The sequence below is a fragment of the Colias philodice genome, chromosome 6, assembly GCF_061535455.1.
Source record: "Colias philodice isolate Cphi_HAF_F1 chromosome 6, ilColPhil1 Martin Lab GWU primary, whole genome shotgun sequence".
Taxonomy (NCBI): Eukaryota; Metazoa; Arthropoda; class Insecta; order Lepidoptera; family Pieridae; genus Colias; species Colias philodice.
Genome location: NC_143091.1, coordinates 7,942,120 through 7,965,126, shown reverse-complemented (window position 1 = coordinate 7,965,126; position 23,007 = coordinate 7,942,120). Strand labels below are relative to the sequence as shown.

Genomic DNA, 23,007 nt, shown 5'->3' with positions numbered 1-23,007 from the left:
CCGCATAGTGCGTATACGCTCTTAGTGGTAACGCCAATATAATTAAAATAGTAAATGTAGAAATTAAACGTTTATTGTTTGTGGTGTGTTCCTTCATCCTTCCCTACATACGAGCACAACCAATCATCGCGTGGTCACTAACCACGTGACACGTCCAATAAGACGTGAACGCGACGTGCTTGTCGCTGCAGTCAGTCGGGTTCGCTCCGTTCCTTCGCGAGGTTCGGGACTCGGCCACCGCCGGAGAGCTTCCACGAGGCTCTCTAGATCATCAGGCATTGTGCCCTTGTAACACCACCGGGGTATCCAGTGCCCCGGCCCCTTGGTCGCGCTCACCGCCGCGTGTGTGTTTGTGTGGAGTGTGGGACTGGACGCCGTTCTTGCCCGCCGCGAGCTGGAGGACCCTGACCGCGTGGCGGCGCGTGTGTTCTGGACGCTACTCCCTCCGACGAGGTACGTGCCGTGTGTATCCTGTCTATCCCTCTTTGCTAACACCACGTAGATCTGAATACAGTCCACTTTCATATCGAGAATATATTTACGTATATTTTTATATTGGCGCGACCATTGAGTGGTACCTTCGACCCGGATAGTAACCATTGAGTGGTCACTTCGAGCAAGATAATACCTGATGATTCCACCGCCCTTATTAGGATACTCATTGTGTAGGACCTAATAAGCGATTAGTAGTATCTTCAATGCGAAATACTATTTAATATACCGCATATAATAGAACGACAATGCGTCTTCTACTATTCATATAAAATATATTTTAAACCCGCCCTTATTAGGATACTCATTGTAGGCCCTAATAAGCGATTTAATAGTACATTCATTGTGAAATAACTATAATATACCGCATAGATCGACATTGCGTCATCTATTATATTTTGCTTAAAATATATTTTATTCCGCCCGTAACATTAAGTTACGCGTATATTATTATTAAAATAGTTAATTAAAACTATATTCATATCGTTTATCCGCAGTTATAACGCTAAAATCATTATAAATCGAACATATTTCATCATATTTATTTACCCGCTACCCGCGCTCGAAATTTATAACGTTATCTAGGTCATTCCGCGATCCGCTGTTATAATCCGACCATATTGAAAATTCATACTCGGTTCATATTACGCTTGCGTCGCTGACCTACTTTATTTAGTCGTATTACTTGTTATTGTAACTTGTATTGTAACATTCTCTGTTTGAATATATACTTTTGTTATTAAAAATGCCGCCTAAGAAAATGACTAAGTTACCTGATAGTGACGCTTCGGATGTTAATGATTCGGAAGATATAAATGATTCGCAGTTATCCATGTTATTAGCTAAACGCGAAGTTATATTCGAAATGGTGCAACAAATGTATGATTTGTCTTTAAACGTTCATAACAACGCCTCGCTTATGGAAAGTTTCCTTGACGAGTCCGCGCAGATAGAATCATTACGTGAAAGATTTGAAAAGTGTTTAGACGAATACAATACTCGCTTATTATTATTAACACCTACCGCGAAACCTGATTATAAAAGCCTCGTTGCATTCGAGTCTTTATATAGCAGAGTTATAAGAATTAAATCGCAATATTCGCAACCAAGTCCGTCACACGGAGATATTAATAATTTGCATAAAAATAGGCCTAAATTACCGCCTATCGAATTAGTACCATTTTCGGGTGATATTCGCTCATTTCCGCTGTTTCTTTCGAATTTTGAATCAGTTGTTCATAACAATCCCGGCCTTACAGATGCCGAGCGTTTATATTATTTACTAGGTAAATTAACGGGGAAGGCCACAACTGTTATAGCTGGTATAACCCCCTCCGCTGAAAATTATAATTTAATATTACAAACTTTAAAAAATAAATATGATGATAAACGTATGTTAGTTTCCGCGTATTTAAATCAAATGTTTGATTTTAAACCTTTGCATTGTGCGTCCGCAACAAACTTTGATTTATTTACTGATAACTTTATTAGCGCAGTGCGCGCCTTACAAAATATAAAGTTAGATAATATTACAGATTTAATGATTGTTCATATCGCGTTGAAGAAGTTAGACTCAGATACTGTTCGCGCTTTCGAGACTAAGTTTGGTAGTGAAATGCCTACTTTTGATAACTTAGTTCAATTTATTCAAACTCGTGCGAAGGTATTAGAACGCATTCATCCTTCCACAAATTCGGGAATAAATAAACCGCCTCGAAAGTATAATAATTATAACCGCAGTTCAAATAATATCTCGTCTGCTCCGCCTAAGTATCAGTCTTACGTAACAACCGCTGATTCCGCATATAGTTGTCTTTGTACAAATATTACGCATCAAAATTTATATAAATGTTCGAGTTTTCATAAAATGAGTCCGCAGGAACGTTTGAAATACGTAAAGGATAGAAACGCGTGTATAAATTGTCTCAGTATAAAACATCGAGTTTCTAGTTGTTCGTCGTATTCTGGCTGTCGCGTTTGTAAATTAAAACATCATACGATGTTACATTTGAAACGCGAATCGTCCATTCCCGCGCCTGCGTCTCACCCCCCGCCGCGCAGCACACCGCCGTTGCCTGCGCCGTCCGCGTCGGGCGAGTGCGTCCGCTCCGACATTGCGCTATGTACCGCTAGCTATACAGCTGATACTGATAACGCATTTCAATGCAACGCGCCCGCGAATAAACAATGTACTATTTTATTATCAACCGCTGAAGTCGTAGCTTATAATTGTAAAGGCGAACGGCTTGTTATTCGCGCGCTTTTAGATTCCGCTTCGCAAAGTCACTTCATTACAAATGAATGTTGTGAACGTTTAGGTATTAAACCGCAGAAAACCGAACGTACTATTATTAAGGGGTTCGGTGGTTCAGAAAAAATTATAAATAGTAATTCTATAAATATAAAATTTTATTCACGTCTTGACAACAACATATCTTTTAATATTTCACCGCTAGTTGTTGATCATGTTACGGATTTACTACCTACCGCTGTTATAGACACTTCTGTCTTATCGCATATTTCGCATTTACCGCTCGCAGATGAGAGTTTTGGTACGCCAAATAAAATCGATTTATTAATCGGTGCTTCTCTGTTCCCTCATCTGCTTCTCCCCGACGTAGTTCATGCATCTCGTGACTCGTCGGCGCCCGCTGCATTGCGCACGGTGTTAGGCTATGTAATAATGGGTTCAGTACCCACCATACCTAACATACATAAACCGCCCTTGACGTGTTGTCACGTTCAAGAGACCGCCGCTATTGACTCATTAGTCAGGCGTTTCTGGGAGCTCGAGGAGCTTCCTACCGCACCGCCCGTTCAACATCCCGATGATGTTGAATGTGAAGAATATTATAAATTAACTACAACCCGCGATCCCGTGAGTGGTAGATATATTGTTTCGCTTCCATTTAAGGATGATTTCTACACTCTCGGTGACTCATTTAATATTGCCCGCAAGCGTTTCATGTGCCTCGAAAGAAAGCTACAGGCTTCACCTAAATTAAGGTTGGCATATGATGACGTCATAAAAGATTATCTAACGAGAAATTATATTTCACCCGCGCCTCCGTATGATCCGCGTGACCCTACACCTATTTATATTATACCGCATCACGCTGTTCTGCGCGAGGATAAATCGTCGACTAAGCTGCGCATGGTTTTAGATGCTAGCATGCCAACTTCTGGAAGCCAGCGTTCATTGAATGACCTTCTGCATGTTGGGCCGAATTTACAAGGCAATTTGTTTACAATTATTTTAGGTTTTCGTCTCCACGCGATTGCCATGACCGCCGATTGCCGCCAACAGTTTCTGCAGATATTCGTACGTGAGTTTGATCGTCGTTTTCAATGTTTTTTATATCGTTTCAGCCCGCAGGATCCGCTGCTTCTTTATCAATTTAATCGAGTTTGCTTCGGCATCAAGTCTAGTCCTTATCATGCACTGCGCACGGTAAGACAGCTCGTAGAAGATGACGGCGCGAAATATCCGCTCGCGAGTGGCATTGCGTCTTCCTCGTTGTATATGGATGATATCGCCTTCTCTATTCCCACGGAATGTGAAGCAGTTTCCGCGTCGCAGCAGCTCATCGATTTGTTTAAGGGAGCTCAGTGGGATCTTATTAAATGGAATAGTAATAGCAAAAATGTGTTAGATAATCTTCCCGCTTCGCACAAACTTTTACCCTCCGCGGTGGAGTTTGATAAGACCGTGCAACATAAATTACTTGGTCTGCATTGGTCTACCGTTGATAATTGTTTCTATTTTAAAATTACCGCTCCCGCCGATGTGATGTGCACTAAGCACTCCATCTTGTCAATTACCGCCCGTCTGTGGGACATGATGGGCTTCGTTGCTCCCACAGTCGTGTATAACATCCCATCAGATAATTTCTACCATGTTTCTGGTATTGAAATTCCCGCTGTCATTCTTTCGCGTGGTATTACGCCACAAAATCTCGTACCGCACCCTCTGTGGTTCCACGGACCCCAGTGGGCTCGTTCGGACCCATCTGATTGGCCTCTTAGGAGTCTCGATGGTGAGTCTATTGCAGACATTCCCGAACGAAAATTATTAGTGCACACTGTGTGCCCGCCTATAAAGCATTGCGCTTTATACGATACCGCCCTTCGCGTCTCGTCGCGTCGTGTATTTTATATTTATAGGTTCCTTATATTATTAACCCGCCGCGGTGTTATGATGACCGTAGAGGAACCTAATTTCGCTGAGAATAAAATTATTCCCGCCCTGCAAAATAAATATTTTGCAGAGGAGTATTATAATATACTCTTTTATAAATTTTATTCACAGGCTTTCAACCGCTTGAAGCCTTTTATTCGCAACAGACTTATCCTTATCGGACGTCTAAGCGATTCCGCCCTGGAATATGCACATAAGCTTCCAGTGATATTACCGCGCAATGATCACATAATTATCATGATCATTGATTATTATCATATTAAATACTAGCTGTTGCCCGCGACTTCGTCCGCGATTACGTCGTTTTTCGTCATTCGTCGTTTAAAAAAAATACGTGACACTTTATTTTTGAATGTTCTTAATTGTCTCTTATAAAAATAAACTACATTAAAATTGAATACTCTGATAAGAAAATCTTAAAATCGGAGGACATCGAAAATCTGAGGAAAACATGAGTGAATTTGATTTAAATTCTACATTACTTAGTAATTCAAATAATAATCTAAATTAAATGTATATTAACAGTTTGAGCGCATCATTATATAATATGTACCTAAGTATTAAATTACGTTAGTTTACATAGTAATTTTACTAAAAACACGATGACTTTCGCGCTCGGTACAACAAACTAAGCATGTTTGTGGTACGTGGCCCGCGTCACTTGACCCCCTGCGAGTTCCCCTCCGTTACTATGCGAAAATACATTCGTCGCCCTACTGTAGGAAAAATTGTAATATTTTAAATTCGAGAAATATTGATTTCTTGTATTCGACTATTCGTTGTAGTCGAATATAAAATATATTTGAAGAAACTTAGGTTGGCCTTCAGGCAAAAAGGATCCTATCAAATGATAAACTTGACCTTGTATCTTAAAAGTAAGCATGAAAGGATCCTCTGATAATTGTTGAGCACCAAAGGATAATTTAAAACGCACTACTATAAGAGCGAATATTGTCTAAGAACTGTTTAGATTGCACATGTTCCTCTAAAAGTAGTGATTTCAAAGGTTCTGGTGTATCTTCAAACGAAAGCCGACTCCTTACTCCTCTTTAAAGCATTACAAAAAGAACATACTACGTTAATATCGCCTATACAGAAGATGATCTGTAATCAATTGTGAGGTTATAAGCAAACCCACTTTTATATTTGTCGGACCACACCACCGAATTTGTAGATTGATCTTCTATGTTTACCTCTTAAGTCATTAAGACTGTCGAAATCTGTCTACAGTAAGACGGGCCTCTCGCTATTCGTCCGTTTCAAGAGACCAAATAGTTTCAATTCTTAATCTTTCATTAAACAAACTTATTAATCGTACTTGTCTCAAATAATCTTGTCTCAAATAATGGTAATATTCGCGTCCCTACTCTAGTCATTGCTTATGCTCATGTTCATCTTCAAGAGATCGAATAATATTATGGTGCACCCTATCATTTGTCAATCGGTCTTCATATTGAGTAAAAGTTTCAGATTATCGAGATAAAATATGCCATTTGCGATCAGCTGTGAGACGTTATACCCTCTCAGTGAAGGTTTCGGTCTCACAGGATAGTACATGCCGTTCGCGGTCAGCTGTGAGCCGCAATTCTCGTTGTGAAGCGGTTTCAGGTTCTCGGCATAACAATATGTTGTTTTTGGTCAATAGTAAGCCTCTTACCTCTAACGATCCTTGAGAATTCTTATTTTCTTAGCTTTGCTCGAATTTCGATATAAAGAATTTTTAGGTGGCACTGATGCGAGTAAATAAAAATTAAGTTAAAACGGACTGAGAGTGTTATAATCATCAATCATCATCATCATCAATACATATAATAAAATTGTGGAAAAGCGATGTCTGTACAATGAAAATATGTAGAAAAAAATTAGCAGGTGTTATTATTAAATCGATCTTGAACCCAAAACTGTAGTTAAAAATTTTTTTGTCTGTTTGTCTGTATGTTTGTGCACGCTAATCTCAGAAACGGCTTATCCGATTTAGATGCGGATTTCACTAATGTATTGTGGTAATGTTCATTTAACAGTTAGTGTTTATTTCATGTCAATCGGTTCATAAATAAAAAAGTTATGACAATTTATAAGTAATCACGGCGAACATTTGCTAAGGCATTCTATTGTACACTGTACAGTGTATTTTATTTTATTACAGTGTATTTGTTTATAAAACGTAATTTATCTGTTAGACGCTACAGTTATTCCTTTACATGTCCAGATGATCATATCAAAATTCCCCAAGGGTTTGGGGGTAAGCTGAGGTAGTAGGGGGGGCGGGGTCAAATTAACATTATGGTTACTTCTAATAGGTAAATTTGCCACACAAAATGTCCTTTAAATTATGTCGTATTATACTTTTAACCCCCGACGCAAAAAGACGGGTGTTATGTGTTTGACTGCTATGTATTTCTGTGTGTGTGTGTGTGTGTGTCTGTCTATGGCACCGTAGCTGGCTAACATAGAGCAGGCTCCAAGGAGATGTTCGTTTGCAAAAATCGCGGACCTAAATCTGACTTCTGATATATATTGTATAGATCCCAGACATCCTATAGACAGATGTTGCCAACCAGTTTTGTGGTCCCCCTGCCCGCACCCCGGTAATTAAATATGGCATACAAAGAAAAAAATAAAAATTTCCAAAACATGCCGTGTGGGGTATCAAATGAAAGAGCTTATTGAGTAGATCAAGAATATATAGCATACTATATACATTTCTTACACTTTCTCTAAGATTTTTTAGAAAATTTACGAAAATGGTCCATTTTTGAGTTAACTTTAAACCACTATAGATTGAAAACTCATGAATATATTTTTTAAATTATTATTTTAAATAATTAACAATAGTCCATTGTTTATGATGCAATAGTTCGTAATATAATATAAGTGAGCTATGTGGTGGATTTGATGAAAATAACTATATCCTATATGAACTTGAAAATATACTCGCCATCTTTGAATGCTCCCCCCACTCCCCCATGCAACTATTTCACTGTACGAAATATTGAATCGTAAACAATGGACTATTGTTAATTATTTAAAATAATAATTTAAAAAATATATTCATGAGTTTTCAATCTATAGTGGTTTAAAGTTAACTCAAAAATGGACCATTTTCGTCAATTTTCTAAAAAAATCTTAGAGAAAGTGTAAGAAATGTATATAGTATGCTATATATTCGTGATCTACTCAATAAGCTCTTTCATTTGATACCCCACACGGCATGTTTTGGAAATTTTTATTTTTTTCTTTGTATGCCATATTTAATTACCGGGGTGCGGGCAGGGGGACCACAAAACTGGTTGGCAACATCTGTCTATAGGATGTCTGGGATCTATACAATATATATCAGAAGTCAGATTTAGGTCCGCGATTTTTGCAAACGAAACTCCACTGAGAGTCCGGTCTAACAGGTAAACCGAATTAGATGCGGCTTTTTTTTGTTAGGCAGCATATTTTCCGACGCTGGTTCTTAGATAAATTGTATCGAAATCGGTTCATCCACTTATTATACCTACATAGGGGTAAAAGTGGGAATGAAAAAAATGATATAATAATTTATTTTTAAAGATCGTTGGGAAGTTTATGAAATTATTTATTCCTTTTTCTACTACTTTCTTTCTACACTTTTCTTCGTCTAAACGATTAAGTTACGTCTCTCTCTCTTCAGCCTTTAGTTACGTGCGTGAGACAGGAAACATCTAATTTGGATTTGTTGCTGGATTTGATAAAAATTGAGTATCGATTAAGCTGATCAGTGGCTACACCATACATTATTAAAAACATCCATTTAAGAAAGGAAGGAAATAGAATTTGCTCCTCTCCCCCCCTGGTTCCTAAAAAATAATATGACATAATTTAAAAGAAATTTTACGTAGAATTAGTTAGGCATTTCTTTTTTGATTTTCGATATTATATACTAATCATAATTTTTAATTACAATATTATGTAGTAACTATTTGGTATAGGTTAGGCATTTCATTTCTTGATTTTCTTTAATAAGTTGGTACGTAAGTTTTTTAGCTCAGCTTAGTAAGAAATTTTAATAACAATTCTTTTAATTATTTATGGTAGTACGTATTTACTCAATAATTGTATGTTAAGTAGTAATTCAGCATGGGCGTAGCCACCGTGGGGCTGGGTGGGGCGCTTACCCTGGCTTTGATCTGGTAGGTACCAATTGTGAAGGGGAGTGGGCGTGGGCGTTGGCGTGGGCCTGGGAGTGGGCGTGGGAGTGGAAGCATGAAAATAAAATCAATTATTGTTGCCCCACCCTGAGCCCATGGTCATAGGTCCTATAGTCACTATTCCACGCGGACGAAGTCGCGGGCACAGCTAGTAGACAAATATAATCAGAAAGCTTTGAACTCCTAAGATCAACCATAAAAGATAGACATTAATTATGATGTCGGGAGATATTTTTTATATAATATGGAGAACATTTCTTTCATACTTGATTTCTGTGTAGCTTTAACCCTTAAGGTTGCACACGCGACGAAAGCTTAAAAATGGAGTTACTGCTCTGCTCACGAATATGAAAAATAATTGTACCAAGTTTCGTTTAAATCCGTCGAGTAGTTTTTGTTTCTATAACGGTTATACAGACAGACAGACGGACAAAAATTTTTGGCGTCAGTGTCGATCCCTAATCACCTCGTGATAGTTATTTAGAAAATATATTTCATGTACAGAATTGACCTCTACAGATTTAATATAAGTATTATACATATAATTAGATGCCAATTTCCATGTAACGTTAAATTCGACTATACAATAACTAACAGACAACGCAGGTTACTCTCGTTTCCGTAAGTTGAGGCGGCTACATATTCGGTCCTCATAACTTCACTTTTTGTGAACGAAACGACAGCGCAGTTTAATTCGATGCCAACACCATCAAAAAAAGGAAATATTTTTAATTGTGAAAAAATATTATGATTTACACTATTAATACTATTTTAACATTAACACAAAATATAAGACTGTGAGTGTGTAAAAATAAATCCAGCTAGTTTCACATCAAACTTATGTTTTTAATTAGGTATACGACATGAAAATATATTAATTACCAAGCAATAATCATACAGGTAAATACTGAACAAAAGTATTAACAGTCAAAGTATATTTTTACTTACAACATGTAAATGATGAAGGAATAATAATTATCAACGAACTAACCTTTTTGTATTATTGTTTATAAATATAAATTCATAAACAATAAATTTATAAAGAATAGAAAAAATTCGACCACTTAAGAATGCTGGTTCGAGTCCCGCCTCGTTATCGAATTTTTAAAACACGAAGATTTTTAAAAATGTAACCAATGAACACAATCAATATTAGATTAACTGTAATGGTGTCTAGTTTGACTTAAAATAATAAACATCTACCCTCACTTTTAAAAATGTAGTATATTCACAGTTCACACGAATTATAAGCGCACCTTATAGGGAAGGGAAGATATGGGTTAAAGAGTTAAATAAATAAATAACATAATTATATTTAAATTATTAATTTTTAACATTGTGTTCAGTAGTGTTAACATGTAAATTGATTTGATTTTTACGAAATCTCATAGATGGCGCTGTTTCAAATTTGTATACTAATAAATTCATTAAACTGATTCTCTGCCCAAATTACGTAAATGACATAGTTTTTATTGTGTAAAGCTAGATAATAGCATCGCTTACCCGAAACCAACATTTAAACACGAGTCTTTAGATTGTACGCTGTCGTAATACACGGAATACGTAAGAAAAAAAAAGGTTCACAGCTCCTCCCCCGGAGGTGATAGCATGATAATATGTTTAAAAAAGCCTCACCCGACCTGTTAGTAATATTCATGCAAAATTTGAAGTCAATCTATGCAGTACTTTTCGAGATTAGCCTGGACAAACATACAGACAAACAGACAAACAGACAAACAGACAAACAGACAAAAATTCTAAAAACTATGTTTTTGGCTTCTATATCGATTATAGATCATGGATTATGTATTCTTTTAAAAAAATATTCAATGTACAGTTTTGACTTTCCTACGATTTTATTATATGTATAGATATGAATATTATAACGCATTTGTTTCTTGTTATTTTAAATACCGCGCTTTTACTAGCATTACCCGCGCCGCAAGTCAAATCTGATCACGTCAGTTTACTTGATAGGCATGCGCTACTGGACAAGTTAGTTCAGTCGTTTTGGGAACGTTGGAGATTGGAATACTTACACGGTCTGCAGGTTAGGCAGAAATGGAATATGCCTTCCACACCTATTACTCCTGGAACGGTCGTGGTTGTAATAAATGATAATGTACCGCCCCTAACCTGGCCTTTAGCCGTCGTAGAGAAAGAACATCCTTCAAAGGACGACGTCGCGCGCGTTTGTACAGTTAGGACCGCCAAGGGAACTTACCTTCGCCCGGTCGTTCGTTTATGTCCGCTTCCAAGACAATAGTTATACCGCATTAGTATATTACCGCAGTTAGTTAAGTTTAATTTTAAGTTTTGCACCGCTTTCGTTTATAATTTCTTAGTTATAATACCGCTGTGACTTTAGGATTTTTTTTTATACCCCGCTCGCTTTACGCGATCCTAGAGTCATAGAATTTGTTAGTTGTAATACCGCCGTGACTTTAGGAATTTTTTTTATACCCCGCTCGCATTACGCGATCCTAGAGTCATAGAATTTGTTAGTTATATTTCCGCCGTGACTTTTAGGATTTTTTATTATCCCGCTCGCATTTTGCGCTCCTAGAGCCATAGAACTTGTTATTTATATTACCGCCGTGGCTCTTAGGACTTTCATTAACCCGCGCGCATTATGCGATCCTAGAGTCATAGTTTTTCGCTGTATCTTATGATTGGTTTTAAATGGTGACCCATTTAGGGCGGGTGGATATGGTAACGCCAATATAATTAAAATAGTAAATGTAGAAATTAAACGTTTATTGTTTGTGGTGTGTTCCTTCATCCTTCCCTACATACGAGCACAACCAATCATCGCGTGGTCACTAACCACGTGACACGTCCAATAAGACGTGAACGCGACGTGCTTGTCGCTGCAGTCAGTCGGGTTCGCTCCGTTCCTTCGCGAGGTTCGGGACTCGGCCACCGCCGGAGAGCTTCCACGAGGCTCTCTAGATCATCAGGCATTGTGCCCTTGTAACACCACCGGGGTATCCAGTGCCCCGGCCCCTTGGTCGCGCTCACCGCCGCGTGTGTGTTTGTGTGGAGTGTGGGACTGGACGCCGTTCTTGCCCGCCGCGAGCTGGAGGACCCTGACCGCGTGGCGGCGCGTGTGTTCTGGACGCTACTCCCTCCGACGAGGTACGTGCCGTGTGTATCCTGTCTATCCCTCTTTGCTAACACCACGTAGATCTGAATACAGTCCACTTTCATATCGAGAATATATTTACGTATATTTTTATATTGGCGCGACCACTTAGTAAAGAGTGTTATTTCATACTTCTTCTCTTTTTATCAACCGATTTCAAAGAATGCAGAAGTTGCTCAATATGCTGGGATATTTTTTTGGGTTTGTTACCTAACTTACGACTGTGTTGAAAGTTTTTTGATTATTTTTTATGTAAAGGCTATCTCGTATGCGGCCATATTTTTAAATTTTGTCCAGTTGTGACCATTTCAAGGCGGTTTAATAATAATTTATTGTCTATTTCTTCAATGAACTTATCTGCATATACCTATTATTTTATAATTTTTAAATTTGCAGTTATGCTTGAATCTATATAGCTTTTACCGTGAATGCTATAGCGATACTCAGGAGGAAATGAGAGAAGCTGCTGACGAGAGACCGTTTGATTGTTCGGAAATGTATATTTTTGGCAAATTTGAAACTTTTAGAAGGCGGTTACTCAAGGTAAACATGAAAAGACTTAATTAACTTAAACGCTCAGTTTCTGAAACCTTTATTGTACCGAAAGATTTATGTTTTTAATATGCCTTAGAGCGTATACGCACTATGCGGGTAGCCGCATTGCGGGTAGCCGTCCGGCTGACCGCAAGCACAATTATGTACGTAATATTCATTTCTATGCGCACTGCGATGCGGCTACCGCAGACCGCACAGTGCGCATAGAAATGAATATTACGTACATAATTGTGCTTGCGGTCAGCCGGACGGCTACCCGCAATGCGGCTACCCACATAGTGCGTATACGCTCTTATCTGATTATCACAGACCTATTCTTAAAATTTTACCAAAAATAATAATGCTAAGTGAGGTAATATGGATGTTTGAAAATTTTCAGATAATAGACCTATTTCAAACGTACATTACTTATTATGTTTTGAACAAGACTACATTGGAAGGTATAGAAGAATATGCTGCAAATTTTAATAAGCTTTTTAAGGCAATCTCTTCTAAAACTTACGACGCATTAGATCATAGGTAAGCTCAAATGCAATAAAAATATATCAATAAATTATTAATCAAGATAAAAATAAATAGTTATTGAGTTATTAATGTATAAATTAAATTGCAGACGACCCGATTTTGATAAAGACTACAAAATTTATAAAGATGGAGTAGCCACTCAAGAGATATTACTTGAAAATTTTATGATTGCTGTAAGTTTCATTTAATATTTAGTATTATTTAAAATTAAACAACGATTATTTTTAAACGATTATTAATTCTTACAGAGTGTAAATAAATGTCCAACTACAGAAATCGCATTGCACCTTTTAGCAAGATTCGAGACGTTGAAACTAGATTGTCTGTATTTGGAAGATCAGTATTATGATTTAATTAGTACTTATACTGCAGAAATCGAGGCTATACGTGATCGGTATATAGAAATAATAATTATTTAATAGTTTTTCTCCAGTATAATTTTTCGTAAAAGTAGTCAGGACTACTTTTACGATATTTATCGTGAATGTAATGAAACAATTTTGTATATCTATGAAGAGTTGAATCTATGTTTTCTTACCTAAAAATAATGAATTTATAATTTAAAGAAATAAAAATATTTATTTTAAAGATATATCGAGACGACTCGTTTTTTGTATCAAACAAGAGCCATTCATATAAATGATGGTGTACTAACAATTTTCTCATAAAAGTATTTTTCTACAAGTTAAAATAATACATTTTAAAGATACAACGAAGAGCGCGAAAATCCCGAATTACCGAGGAACATGCCGCCCGTGGCCGGTAGGGTTATGTGGATTCGCTTTTACGATAAGAACATTAAAGGGCCCATGAAAGAGTTTATGAAACATCATGAAGTTATAACTCATATGGTGTGTGTCTATTTTATTTTAATAGTAATAAAAAGGGGATATACGCAATAATACGCAGGAATACGGAGTAATATATTATAGTTAGCATTTTACCATAGCCTCGAAATTGTATTTGCCATGAAGTTAAAGTTGTATTGAAGACAAATGATGAAAGTTTAACAAATCTTAAAGTTGAAGCGGAGTTTTACTGTACAAACTTTGAAACTGAAACACATAAATTTACCAGGGATTTATTTAATTCCAACATTCCAGAACACTCAAAGATGTATTAAACTGTATAATGTGATGTCAATTGTTTTTACGGAGTTCGAATTCATATATCACAGTGCTTGGGCTGAAAATGTGGGTCAGGTAAGTTAAAAACATAAATATGGTAATTCGATGTCTATATCTACATATTACTAGCTAGCTGTGCCGTTTGGTTTAACCTGCGGGCAAAATCAAGTACTTTTATTAGGTCATGTATTAGCCTGACGTATTTAAACCTGCAAAAATCCATCCAAATTTTTTTTTGTGAAATTGTGATAAACATTAATACATTCATTCTCACAAGCTTTCGCATTTATTATATTAGAAGGATCGGATATTACTGAATTTAAAACTTTTGGATTATTATTTTAGGTTCGTCTAGGTCTAATAGCACCTTTGCTAATTAGGCATCCTGTTACCAATCGGTATATTGTCAACTTCAGTGTGTACATCCCTGAGTGTATACGAGAAGTGGAATATATGTGGCAATTGGGTTTGAGTAAGTTATTAAATTAATTAAAATACTGGTGGTGCAATGGGGAGAGATTAATTGCCCTAGAGTGTAGGTTGGACTACCCTAATAGTAGAAGAATATTTTGTTATGATGAACATTGTTTTTCCTAGTTGATGATGAATTGATGTAAATTCATTGATCTCAATTTATAAAGTTTTCATTGCATTAAATTAAATAATATGTTTGAAATAATTCTTAGAATATCGTTTATTTAAGGTGTTCCTGATGCAGCTCAAATTGTAGCATATTGTAAAGAGAAAATATTCAGTAATTTTGAAAGGATAAAATCTCTGGTGGACAGAAATGATCAAATAAGACGGTATACTTTAAAATATTTTATACCTACACGAATAAATACTTTTTTATCAGTACACATGTCTTTTCAAATATTATTTTTGTAAATTTTAGGAGTATGCCAAAATTGTATTTGCCGTTACTCCGAGCGCAGCTTGTAAAACTAGAAAAGGCATTTCAACCAGGATTCTCTACAATCACTTGGACGGCGCTTGAAATACCCGCTTATTGTGATAAAATAGAGGAAGTATTAGATGAAGTCGATCTTTTTGTTAAAGAGGTATTGCTTCTTATCCAATCCTTGTTTTTCCTGGTAATATTCTAAGATTAAAAGAAGTAATTATTTTTTTTACTGGGCCACAAATATGCTAAAAATTGAGAACCTATTATTTTTTGGCAACATAAAAAAAGCTATAAATCTTCACTCGTTTCTGTCATCACTACATAGTATAAAACAAAGTCGCTTTCCCTGTCCCTATGTCCCTATGTCCCTATGTCCCTTTGTACGCTTAAATCTTTGAAACTACGCAACGGATTTTGATGCGGTTTTTTTAATAGATAGAGTGATTCAAGAGGAAGGTTTATATGTATAATAACATCCATTAAATAGTGGAGAAATACTGTTATTTTTGAGGTTTCTAATGTGATGTCGTAAAAAATTACATTTTTTCCGCTTAAATTGCAAACGCAGGCTGAACCCTACGAGTTTTATCAAAATAATGTACTAAGTATTATACACATTGAAAAGGTCTACAGAAAAGTCCGCGATGGTATATGTCTATCTCTTATGGATAACCCACAATAACTTTTTTTTGTCATTTACTTTTTACGACAAATAATGGCTAATTTTCGATGCGATTTTAACCAATACAGCATTAATCCTTAACCAATTAAATACCTTCAATACATTGTTCATTTAATATAGATCTATATGGCCCTTTACACCGTATGATTTAAGTGAATATTTTCGAAGATATTACAGATTTAAAAATTGCGGGACGTAGCGTTTGCAGCGCTACAGGCCGGCCGCCCGGCTATCTATTTTATACCCGTGCGAAGCCGGAGCGGGCGACGCTGTTTTTATATACAACGTTCACAGTTTTTCTGTAGTGTATTTAGTATCAGCATTGCACCCGTGCGAAGCCGGGGCGGGTCGCTAGTTTAATATAATTTATTTATAGGTTGTAGATATGAAGGAAGCACGTATTGATGCAATTCTATTATCTATCACTAAAACATTGTTGGTATATCTGCCGGAACAAGCGGTGGACCCAACAGTGTTCTATGACGAAAACTTAGTGAGACGGGATGAGATTGGTAATTATTTGTCTGGTATATTTGTATTTTAATGTTACATTACAGTCCATGTATTTAACCTATGTATTAAATCCTGTTGTTCTGTATGTCTATGTTATATTTGTATGAAATTTCGAGTTGACAATATACAATAATACAGCCAAAACCCATATTTTCCAATTGAAGGTTTTCTGGCAAAAATCCTGCGAAAATTCTTTAATTCATATGATTACTACCATTATTAATACAAAGTGTAATACTCTATAGGTATTATTATTTTTTATTTCTCATACGTTTTCAGCAAGCGATTTACAACAAAAATCTTGGAACGCGGAACTTGCAGTAATTGAGCTCATAAATAAATTCCTGGATAGTGTACCATCAAAACAAATTCAAGACTTGAAGAATAATTGGTTTGTTTTAATAATATTTTTTAAGCTTTTTTAGCTTAAGGAGTGTTTATTTTCTTATGTCTATTAATATGTCTATTTTTTTAGGTTGGATACTGAAAAAGCTCTTAAGCAAGTAACATCGGCTACACGTGTTTTCCCTGAAGATGCAGGTATAACAAAATCAATACAATTATTATTCATTTTAGATATTAGAGTTACTGCTCTGCATTTTAATAAACCATTATCTATACTTTAAGTTATCGATGCCACTGTACACCTATATTGTTAAAAATATTTCGTTTTTGTTGTAGCTTTCTTGGAAATTGAGAATCCAGATCGTTATGAACCAATGCATGCAATCAATGAGTGCAACGAGCTGTTCGCTTATTTTGCCACTAAGTGTGTAGAAGCTCTCATAAAATGTACCAGACAAAGTTTAGATTTATTAAGAAAAAGGGCTTCTGTTTCAAGGTAAGTGACATGAGACAGATCACGATTTTTATCGAATAATAGTATGTTTAATAATAATTATTTTGAATTGCAGCTTCTTAACAATGACGACAGACCCTGAAGAGCAAAAGAAATTGAAGCCATTAATGTTATCACTGATGTTTCTTCAAATTCCAAGGGTTTTGATAAAACCTACTTTGGAAGAAATACAGTCTGCATTTTCTCAGGTATAAAAACCGAATTCTAACAAACCGTAACTTGCCAATTATTAATACTTAACAAAGAATAAGGTTTTCGTATCTTTAAGTATTTTTATAATTGATTCGGTTTTCCGCAGGTGGTCTTAAATTGCATAATGGATATTCATCGCAATGTCTTTATGTGGGGTCAGCAAGAACAAATCAAGAAAGAGAAAATGGCAGCCATGTCTAGTCTCTCCACCACTAGGAGTATTAGTAAGGCTTTTTCCCTCTGCCACAAGTTTAAGGGTTCATTTAAACTTGAAATATCATTCACTCTTTAAGTATTTAGACTTTTCTCTTAACGAATATATTTTCACTCGTTGGCGAGGCTATATTTTAGGATAAAACAAAGACATTACTTTATCTATACTACTATTATAAAGCTGTTGTTTGTTTGAACGCGCTAATCTCAGGAACTACTAGTCCGATTTGAAAAATTATTTCGGTGTTAGATAACCCATTCATCGTGGAAGGCTATATATCATCACGCTAAGACCAACAGGAGCGGAGCCACGCGGGTGAAACCGCGGAGAGCAGCTAGTTTTTAAATATTATTAAGGTATATTAATTATGGCGATGGCGATAATAAAACCTAATTTATTTAAACAGGTTCAAGATCAGGATCAACAATGACTGGGATAAGGAATTACTTCCGAATGGTGTCTGAACACAAAGACACTGTTCGAGCAGTTATGGCTTTACAAGGAATGATGTATATGTACAAACCAGATATTGAAAAACTTCTTGTAGTACGTAATCGTAACGTAAAATTAATGTATGATGATCATTTAATATCGAAATTTTAACTGCATATGTTTGTTTTAGATCTATGGAAAGTTTTCCCATTTATGGGCAGAAGACAGAGTACAGCAAGTTCAAGCTTTTGTAGATTCAAATCCTTTAAATGTTATCATTCGAGATATGTTGAAGAAATACGAAGCACAGACGGAGGAAGTGCTTAATTTACCAGATCGGCATATTGTTGGATCTATACAAATTAACTTAGGTAAATATTATAATATACTTCTCAATTATTGTAATTGATTTTTTCTTGTATTCTGAATTTGTTACTAAAATAATTCAGTATGACCGGAAAAAAAATCAATAATCCTGAAGGAAATATTGGTTAAGTATCTAATTTTGGTATTTTTTGCGTTAATATTTATGTACTTAACAGTAAAAAAATTGGTTGTTTGTAAAGTAGGTTTACGATCGAGATGTTTACGTGATAACATCTTATTGGTGGCAGCGCTCGAGATGAGACGGGAGATCGGTCCGTCTCTCTCTCGTTATACCTGCGATCGCGCTCGTGAGGTTTTGGTGTGACACAAGTTTCTGAACATGTCACCCGACTAAAACGATTTTAAAAACGTTATCACGTTAAAAAATATACATTCTAATTTCCAGAAAATCTTAAGTTGGCATTGCACGTTGAATCAGTTGAATGGAAGAGGATTCTAGGTAAACTTTTAAGTCACGCTTACAAAGAGCGAGTGGATAAACTGATGAACTTTATAAAGGACAAAATGAAAGTAATGAGCAAGAAAATTAAAGATTTGGATGATGTACGAGTCGCTATGCTCTGTCTTGAATCTATTCGGGAGGAATTTATTGGGTACTTTATCCATAATCCATACTTAATATTATAAATGCGAAAGTAACTCGGTCTGTCTGTCTGTTACTCAATCACGCCTAAACTACTGAACCAATTTGCATGAAATTTGGTATGGAGATATTTTGTACCCGAGAAAGGACATAGGCTACCTTTTATTGCGAAATAATAATATGTACCACGCGCGAAGCCGGGGCGGACCTCTAGTGCTACTATAAATGCATGCAGTGCCTGTTTATTTGTCTGTTCGTATTTTTACAGTGTTATTAATTGTGTAGTATACATATACTACGTATAACATACGTAGTATATAGCCATTACCCGATTCTCACACAAAGTCGCGGTTTTTACTTTTTACCCGACTACGGCAAAGCAAAAGGAGGGTTATGATTTTGACAGGCTATGTATGTATGTATGTATGTATGTATGTATATATGTATGTATGTATGTTCATCTGTTCCCTCGTAACTTCTAAACTACTTATCAGAATTCGACAAATGACATATCATTAGAAGCGTCTTAATTGTCCGCTGGTTATAGGCTATATGGGGTTTCACAAAATCTAATGTGGCGCCCTCTAGCGGACAAAACATACAGCGTAAAAAAATAAAGTTAAGATAAATATGCCGTGTTTGGTATCATTTGAAAGCTTTTTACTTGCACATTTTGAATATATATATATATTACTAGCATTTGCTTGTGACTTTACCTGTATTCATGGGCTGATTGCATATAATTCACATCTTTTCGTTCATAGCTTCTTTATTAGTTCATCAATTTAACTTTTGTTTTATACTTTTTCAGCGTCGTTTTTTGTCGTAGTTGGGTTTTAGTTGTTTTACTTTTTATCTTGTAAGGTAGTATTTTCGGAGATTAACATATTGTTTTAAAAAGTATAATCGTTTTATAGTATGGATATGGAGTTAGATCTCATTGAAGAGAGCTATGCGACGTTTAGTCATTTCAATATTGATATTCCAAAAGACGATATCGATATGGTATATGGATTGAGATATGCTTTCCAAAATATGTTACTTACTGTAAGTGCCACTATTTTAGTTGTTTCACGAGCAAATTTTTTTTTCACGTTATTCTATTATAGCTTTGCTTAGTTTAATTGAAAGTGAAATATCCAAACTAAGAATATGAAGACATGGATGTTTTCCTACATTAGATATTTCACAAAACTCTATCTACAATTGAAAAAAAAGTTAATAGCGAAATAGTAAAATTCATTCCAACATACCATTTATGACAAAGAATATATAAATATTCTTATTTCCCAAGTCCCAACAAGTTCAACAACGTATAGTGGACATGCAAGGACCACTACAGAAGGAGCTCACGGAAGGTGTAGCAACATTCAATTCGGATGTATTGAAATTCGACGCTGATTATGATGCTTTTGGACCAATGACTCCTGGTCTATCTGCTAAGGAAGCTAGTGACAGGTATATTATTTGTATGAACATAGGAACTAAGAATTGTATTTTTAAATAATACACCTTGATCAAATGTAACAATCACGTTTTTAAATAAGTACTAATTGAATTTTATTTCATGAAGATATAGAAAGATCAAGCAAGCTAAGTAGACTTTGAATTGGAATAGCTTTCAATTGGACGTAATATTATATGAAATGGAATATAAAATACGAAATTTTGCTAAAAGTTGTACTGCTAGTGACACAAACTATGAATATGGTAATTTTAATTTTTAATTTTTCAGAGTAATTATGTTCCAATCGAGATTTGATGAACTCTGGAGACGATTCGAAATGTATTCCAATGGTGAAAAACTATTTGGAATGGAAGTAAAGGATTATCCTATACTACACCAGAAGAAGAAGGAGTTCAATTTGTTGAGCAAATTGTACGTTGTGTCATTATATTTTTCATTCTACCAACTTTTCTATTGAATTTCTATTTTGACGTATTTTATACCAGATTTTATTATTTATACTATTTACATCCATTTAATTTTCATGTTTATTTCGTAAATAGGTATAGTTTATACCTTGCGGTTATGAATTCCATCGACGGATATTTCGAAACACCATGGGTTGAAATTGATATTGAACAAATTGTTTCCCAATTGGCAGACTTCGATCTAAGGTAATTATCGAACAATTATATTTTTATTCTGCCCTTAGATTTTTATATAAAAATGAGATATATCATATTTTAAACGTAGGTGTCGCAAACTACCGAGAGGTATGAAAGATTGGCCAGCTTTTATAGAACTGAAGAACAAAATCGACGACTTCAATCAAACGTGTCCTTTGTTGGAGCTTATGGCAGACAAATCTATGAAAGATCGACATTGGAGACGATTGGAGATATTGATGAGTTAGTACTTATTTCCTTAAAGACATAATTATTTCCTTAGCTACGATATAACATTAAAAAAATATTTAATTGTATTGTCTTACTAAACTATATTTTACTTCATATGTTTTTTGTAGACTGTGTGTTGGATGTGGAGTCAGAAACGTTCACTTTAGCCAATGTTATGGAAGCTCCTTTGTTACAAAACAAGGAGGACGTTGAGGTTCATAATTGTTACTTATTCTTGTATTTGGATGAGTAGTATATCTAAATTTAATCTGGATTTTAATTCTCTAGGATATTTGTATCAGTGCAGTAAAAGAAAAAGATATAGAGGCTAAACTCAAACAAATAATAGCTGATTGGGCAGTTGTCGATCTTACATTCGCACCATTTAAGAATAGAGGAGAGTTACTGATCAAAGCTCAGGATACTCTTGATATTATAACGATGCTTGAAGATTCTTTGATGGTTTTGAATTCTTTGGCGTCTAATAGGTAAATTTTGATTGCGCCAGCTATTATCGTTCTATGACGAAAATATTATTTTAAAATCTATCTAAATACTGAATTTTATTCTATCAGGTACAACGCTCCCTTCAAAAAAGATATATTACTCTGGATAAATAAATTGGTCAGTACCACGGAGATTTTGGAAAAGTGGTTGCAAGTACAAAACTTGTGGATGTATCTAGAAGCCGTCTTCGTTGGCGGTGATATTGCTAAACAGTTGCCTGCTGAAGCTAAGAGATTTGCGGTTATTTAATTTTCATTTATAATTTAACAATTAATTGACAGTCCAATAATAAGGTTCAAGGAGAAAATGAATTTTATATATAATTTTACCATGTAGAGTCACTGCAACTAGGATAAAATGTTTCCAGTTTCCTTATTAAATTAGTAAATATCATGTTTCAAATACTTTTCAGACAATTGATAAAACGTACGTAAAGATTATGTATCGTGCTCGTGACATAGTGAACTGTGTAGAGACATGTGTATCTGATGATACGCTTAAGCAACTATTGCCACATTTGTATGAACAATTGGAGGCTTGCCAGAAATCGCTGACTGGATACTTGGAAACTAAGCGGTTGATCTTCCCGAGATTCTTCTTTGTGTCTGATCCAGTACTATTGGAAATTCTTGGTCAGGCTTCCGATCCACATTCTATTCAGGTATTGCCAAATATGTTAGCTTTGTTCAAAGTTTTTTGCTACCCTTGGTTCTAGCTTGGTTCTTTGTTAATGTATAAAATTTAATTCATGTTATTGATATTAAATGGAATTGTCTTTCTTTGTCTTTACTGTTTTATGTTTTTAGCCTCATCTACTAAGTATTTTCGATGCCATATACATGGTAGACTTCGACGATAAAGACAGAATTGTCGGTATGAACTCTGACAATGGTGAAACTATTCCATTGGATCGCCCAGTCACGTGTATTGGAGGCGTCGAGGTATATTCTAATTAACAAATAATTTATAAATATTTCAATAAAATATTTAAAATGAAATATAATAATTATAATTGTGATAATAATGTTTGATTCCTTTAAGATATGGCTAAATACCCTACTTGATACAATGAAGGATACTGTAAGGAATTTCATAGCGAATATTGCACAAACTATGGCTGGAGATCCTGAGTTTGAATTCCTCTCTGGATTTTGGCACTTCCCTGGCCAGGTAC

The 23,007-nt window shown here is 35.5% G+C and overlaps 2 protein-coding genes across 2 annotated transcripts in view; both read left to right on the top strand.

Moving 5' to 3' along the window:
* kl-3 (dynein heavy chain 8, axonemal kl-3) overlaps nucleotides 1-23,007 on the top strand; it is a 55,635-nt gene that overhangs the window by 6,520 nt on the left and 26,108 nt on the right. The window contains exons 11-39 of the mRNA XM_089696538.1: nucleotides 12,407-12,553; nucleotides 12,945-13,084; nucleotides 13,179-13,263; nucleotides 13,339-13,484; nucleotides 13,797-13,941; nucleotides 14,194-14,292; nucleotides 14,563-14,689; nucleotides 14,921-15,023; nucleotides 15,113-15,278; nucleotides 16,180-16,315; nucleotides 16,596-16,707; nucleotides 16,792-16,856; nucleotides 16,998-17,157; nucleotides 17,231-17,363; nucleotides 17,474-17,591; nucleotides 17,988-18,127; nucleotides 18,204-18,384; nucleotides 18,786-18,993; nucleotides 19,901-20,030; nucleotides 20,278-20,441; nucleotides 20,719-20,862; nucleotides 20,994-21,104; nucleotides 21,184-21,338; nucleotides 21,455-21,540; nucleotides 21,615-21,814; nucleotides 21,902-22,073; nucleotides 22,246-22,494; nucleotides 22,640-22,774; nucleotides 22,875-23,003. Of these exons, the coding sequence (XP_089552664.1) occupies nucleotides 12,407-12,553; nucleotides 12,945-13,084; nucleotides 13,179-13,263; nucleotides 13,339-13,484; nucleotides 13,797-13,941; nucleotides 14,194-14,292; nucleotides 14,563-14,689; nucleotides 14,921-15,023; nucleotides 15,113-15,278; nucleotides 16,180-16,315; nucleotides 16,596-16,707; nucleotides 16,792-16,856; nucleotides 16,998-17,157; nucleotides 17,231-17,363; nucleotides 17,474-17,591; nucleotides 17,988-18,127; nucleotides 18,204-18,384; nucleotides 18,786-18,993; nucleotides 19,901-20,030; nucleotides 20,278-20,441; nucleotides 20,719-20,862; nucleotides 20,994-21,104; nucleotides 21,184-21,338; nucleotides 21,455-21,540; nucleotides 21,615-21,814; nucleotides 21,902-22,073; nucleotides 22,246-22,494; nucleotides 22,640-22,774; nucleotides 22,875-23,003 (4,086 nt within the window). The remainder of the gene's footprint in view (nucleotides 1-12,406; nucleotides 12,554-12,944; nucleotides 13,085-13,178; nucleotides 13,264-13,338; nucleotides 13,485-13,796; nucleotides 13,942-14,193; nucleotides 14,293-14,562; nucleotides 14,690-14,920; nucleotides 15,024-15,112; nucleotides 15,279-16,179; nucleotides 16,316-16,595; nucleotides 16,708-16,791; nucleotides 16,857-16,997; nucleotides 17,158-17,230; nucleotides 17,364-17,473; nucleotides 17,592-17,987; nucleotides 18,128-18,203; nucleotides 18,385-18,785; nucleotides 18,994-19,900; nucleotides 20,031-20,277; nucleotides 20,442-20,718; nucleotides 20,863-20,993; nucleotides 21,105-21,183; nucleotides 21,339-21,454; nucleotides 21,541-21,614; nucleotides 21,815-21,901; nucleotides 22,074-22,245; nucleotides 22,495-22,639; nucleotides 22,775-22,874; nucleotides 23,004-23,007) is intronic.
* Nucleotides 33-12,111, top strand: LOC149487846 (uncharacterized). Its single transcript, XM_089696541.1, has 2 exons — nucleotides 33-4,958; nucleotides 10,737-12,111. The coding sequence occupies exons 1-2, from the start codon at nucleotides 1,238-1,240 to the stop codon at nucleotides 11,129-11,131; spliced, it is 4,116 nt and encodes a 1,371-aa protein (XP_089552667.1). The 5' UTR covers nucleotides 33-1,237; the 3' UTR covers nucleotides 11,132-12,111.

Bases quoted from the DNA above. Each gene is read 5' to 3' on its own strand.
- LOC149487846 (XM_089696541.1), top strand. From the start codon at position 1,238: ATGCCGCCTAAGAAAATGACTAAGTTACCTGATAGTGACGCTTCGGAT. The intron at 4,959-10,736 runs AGCTGTTGCCCG...TTATATGTATAG, and splicing joins TTATTATCATATTAAATACT to ATATGAATATTATAACGCAT.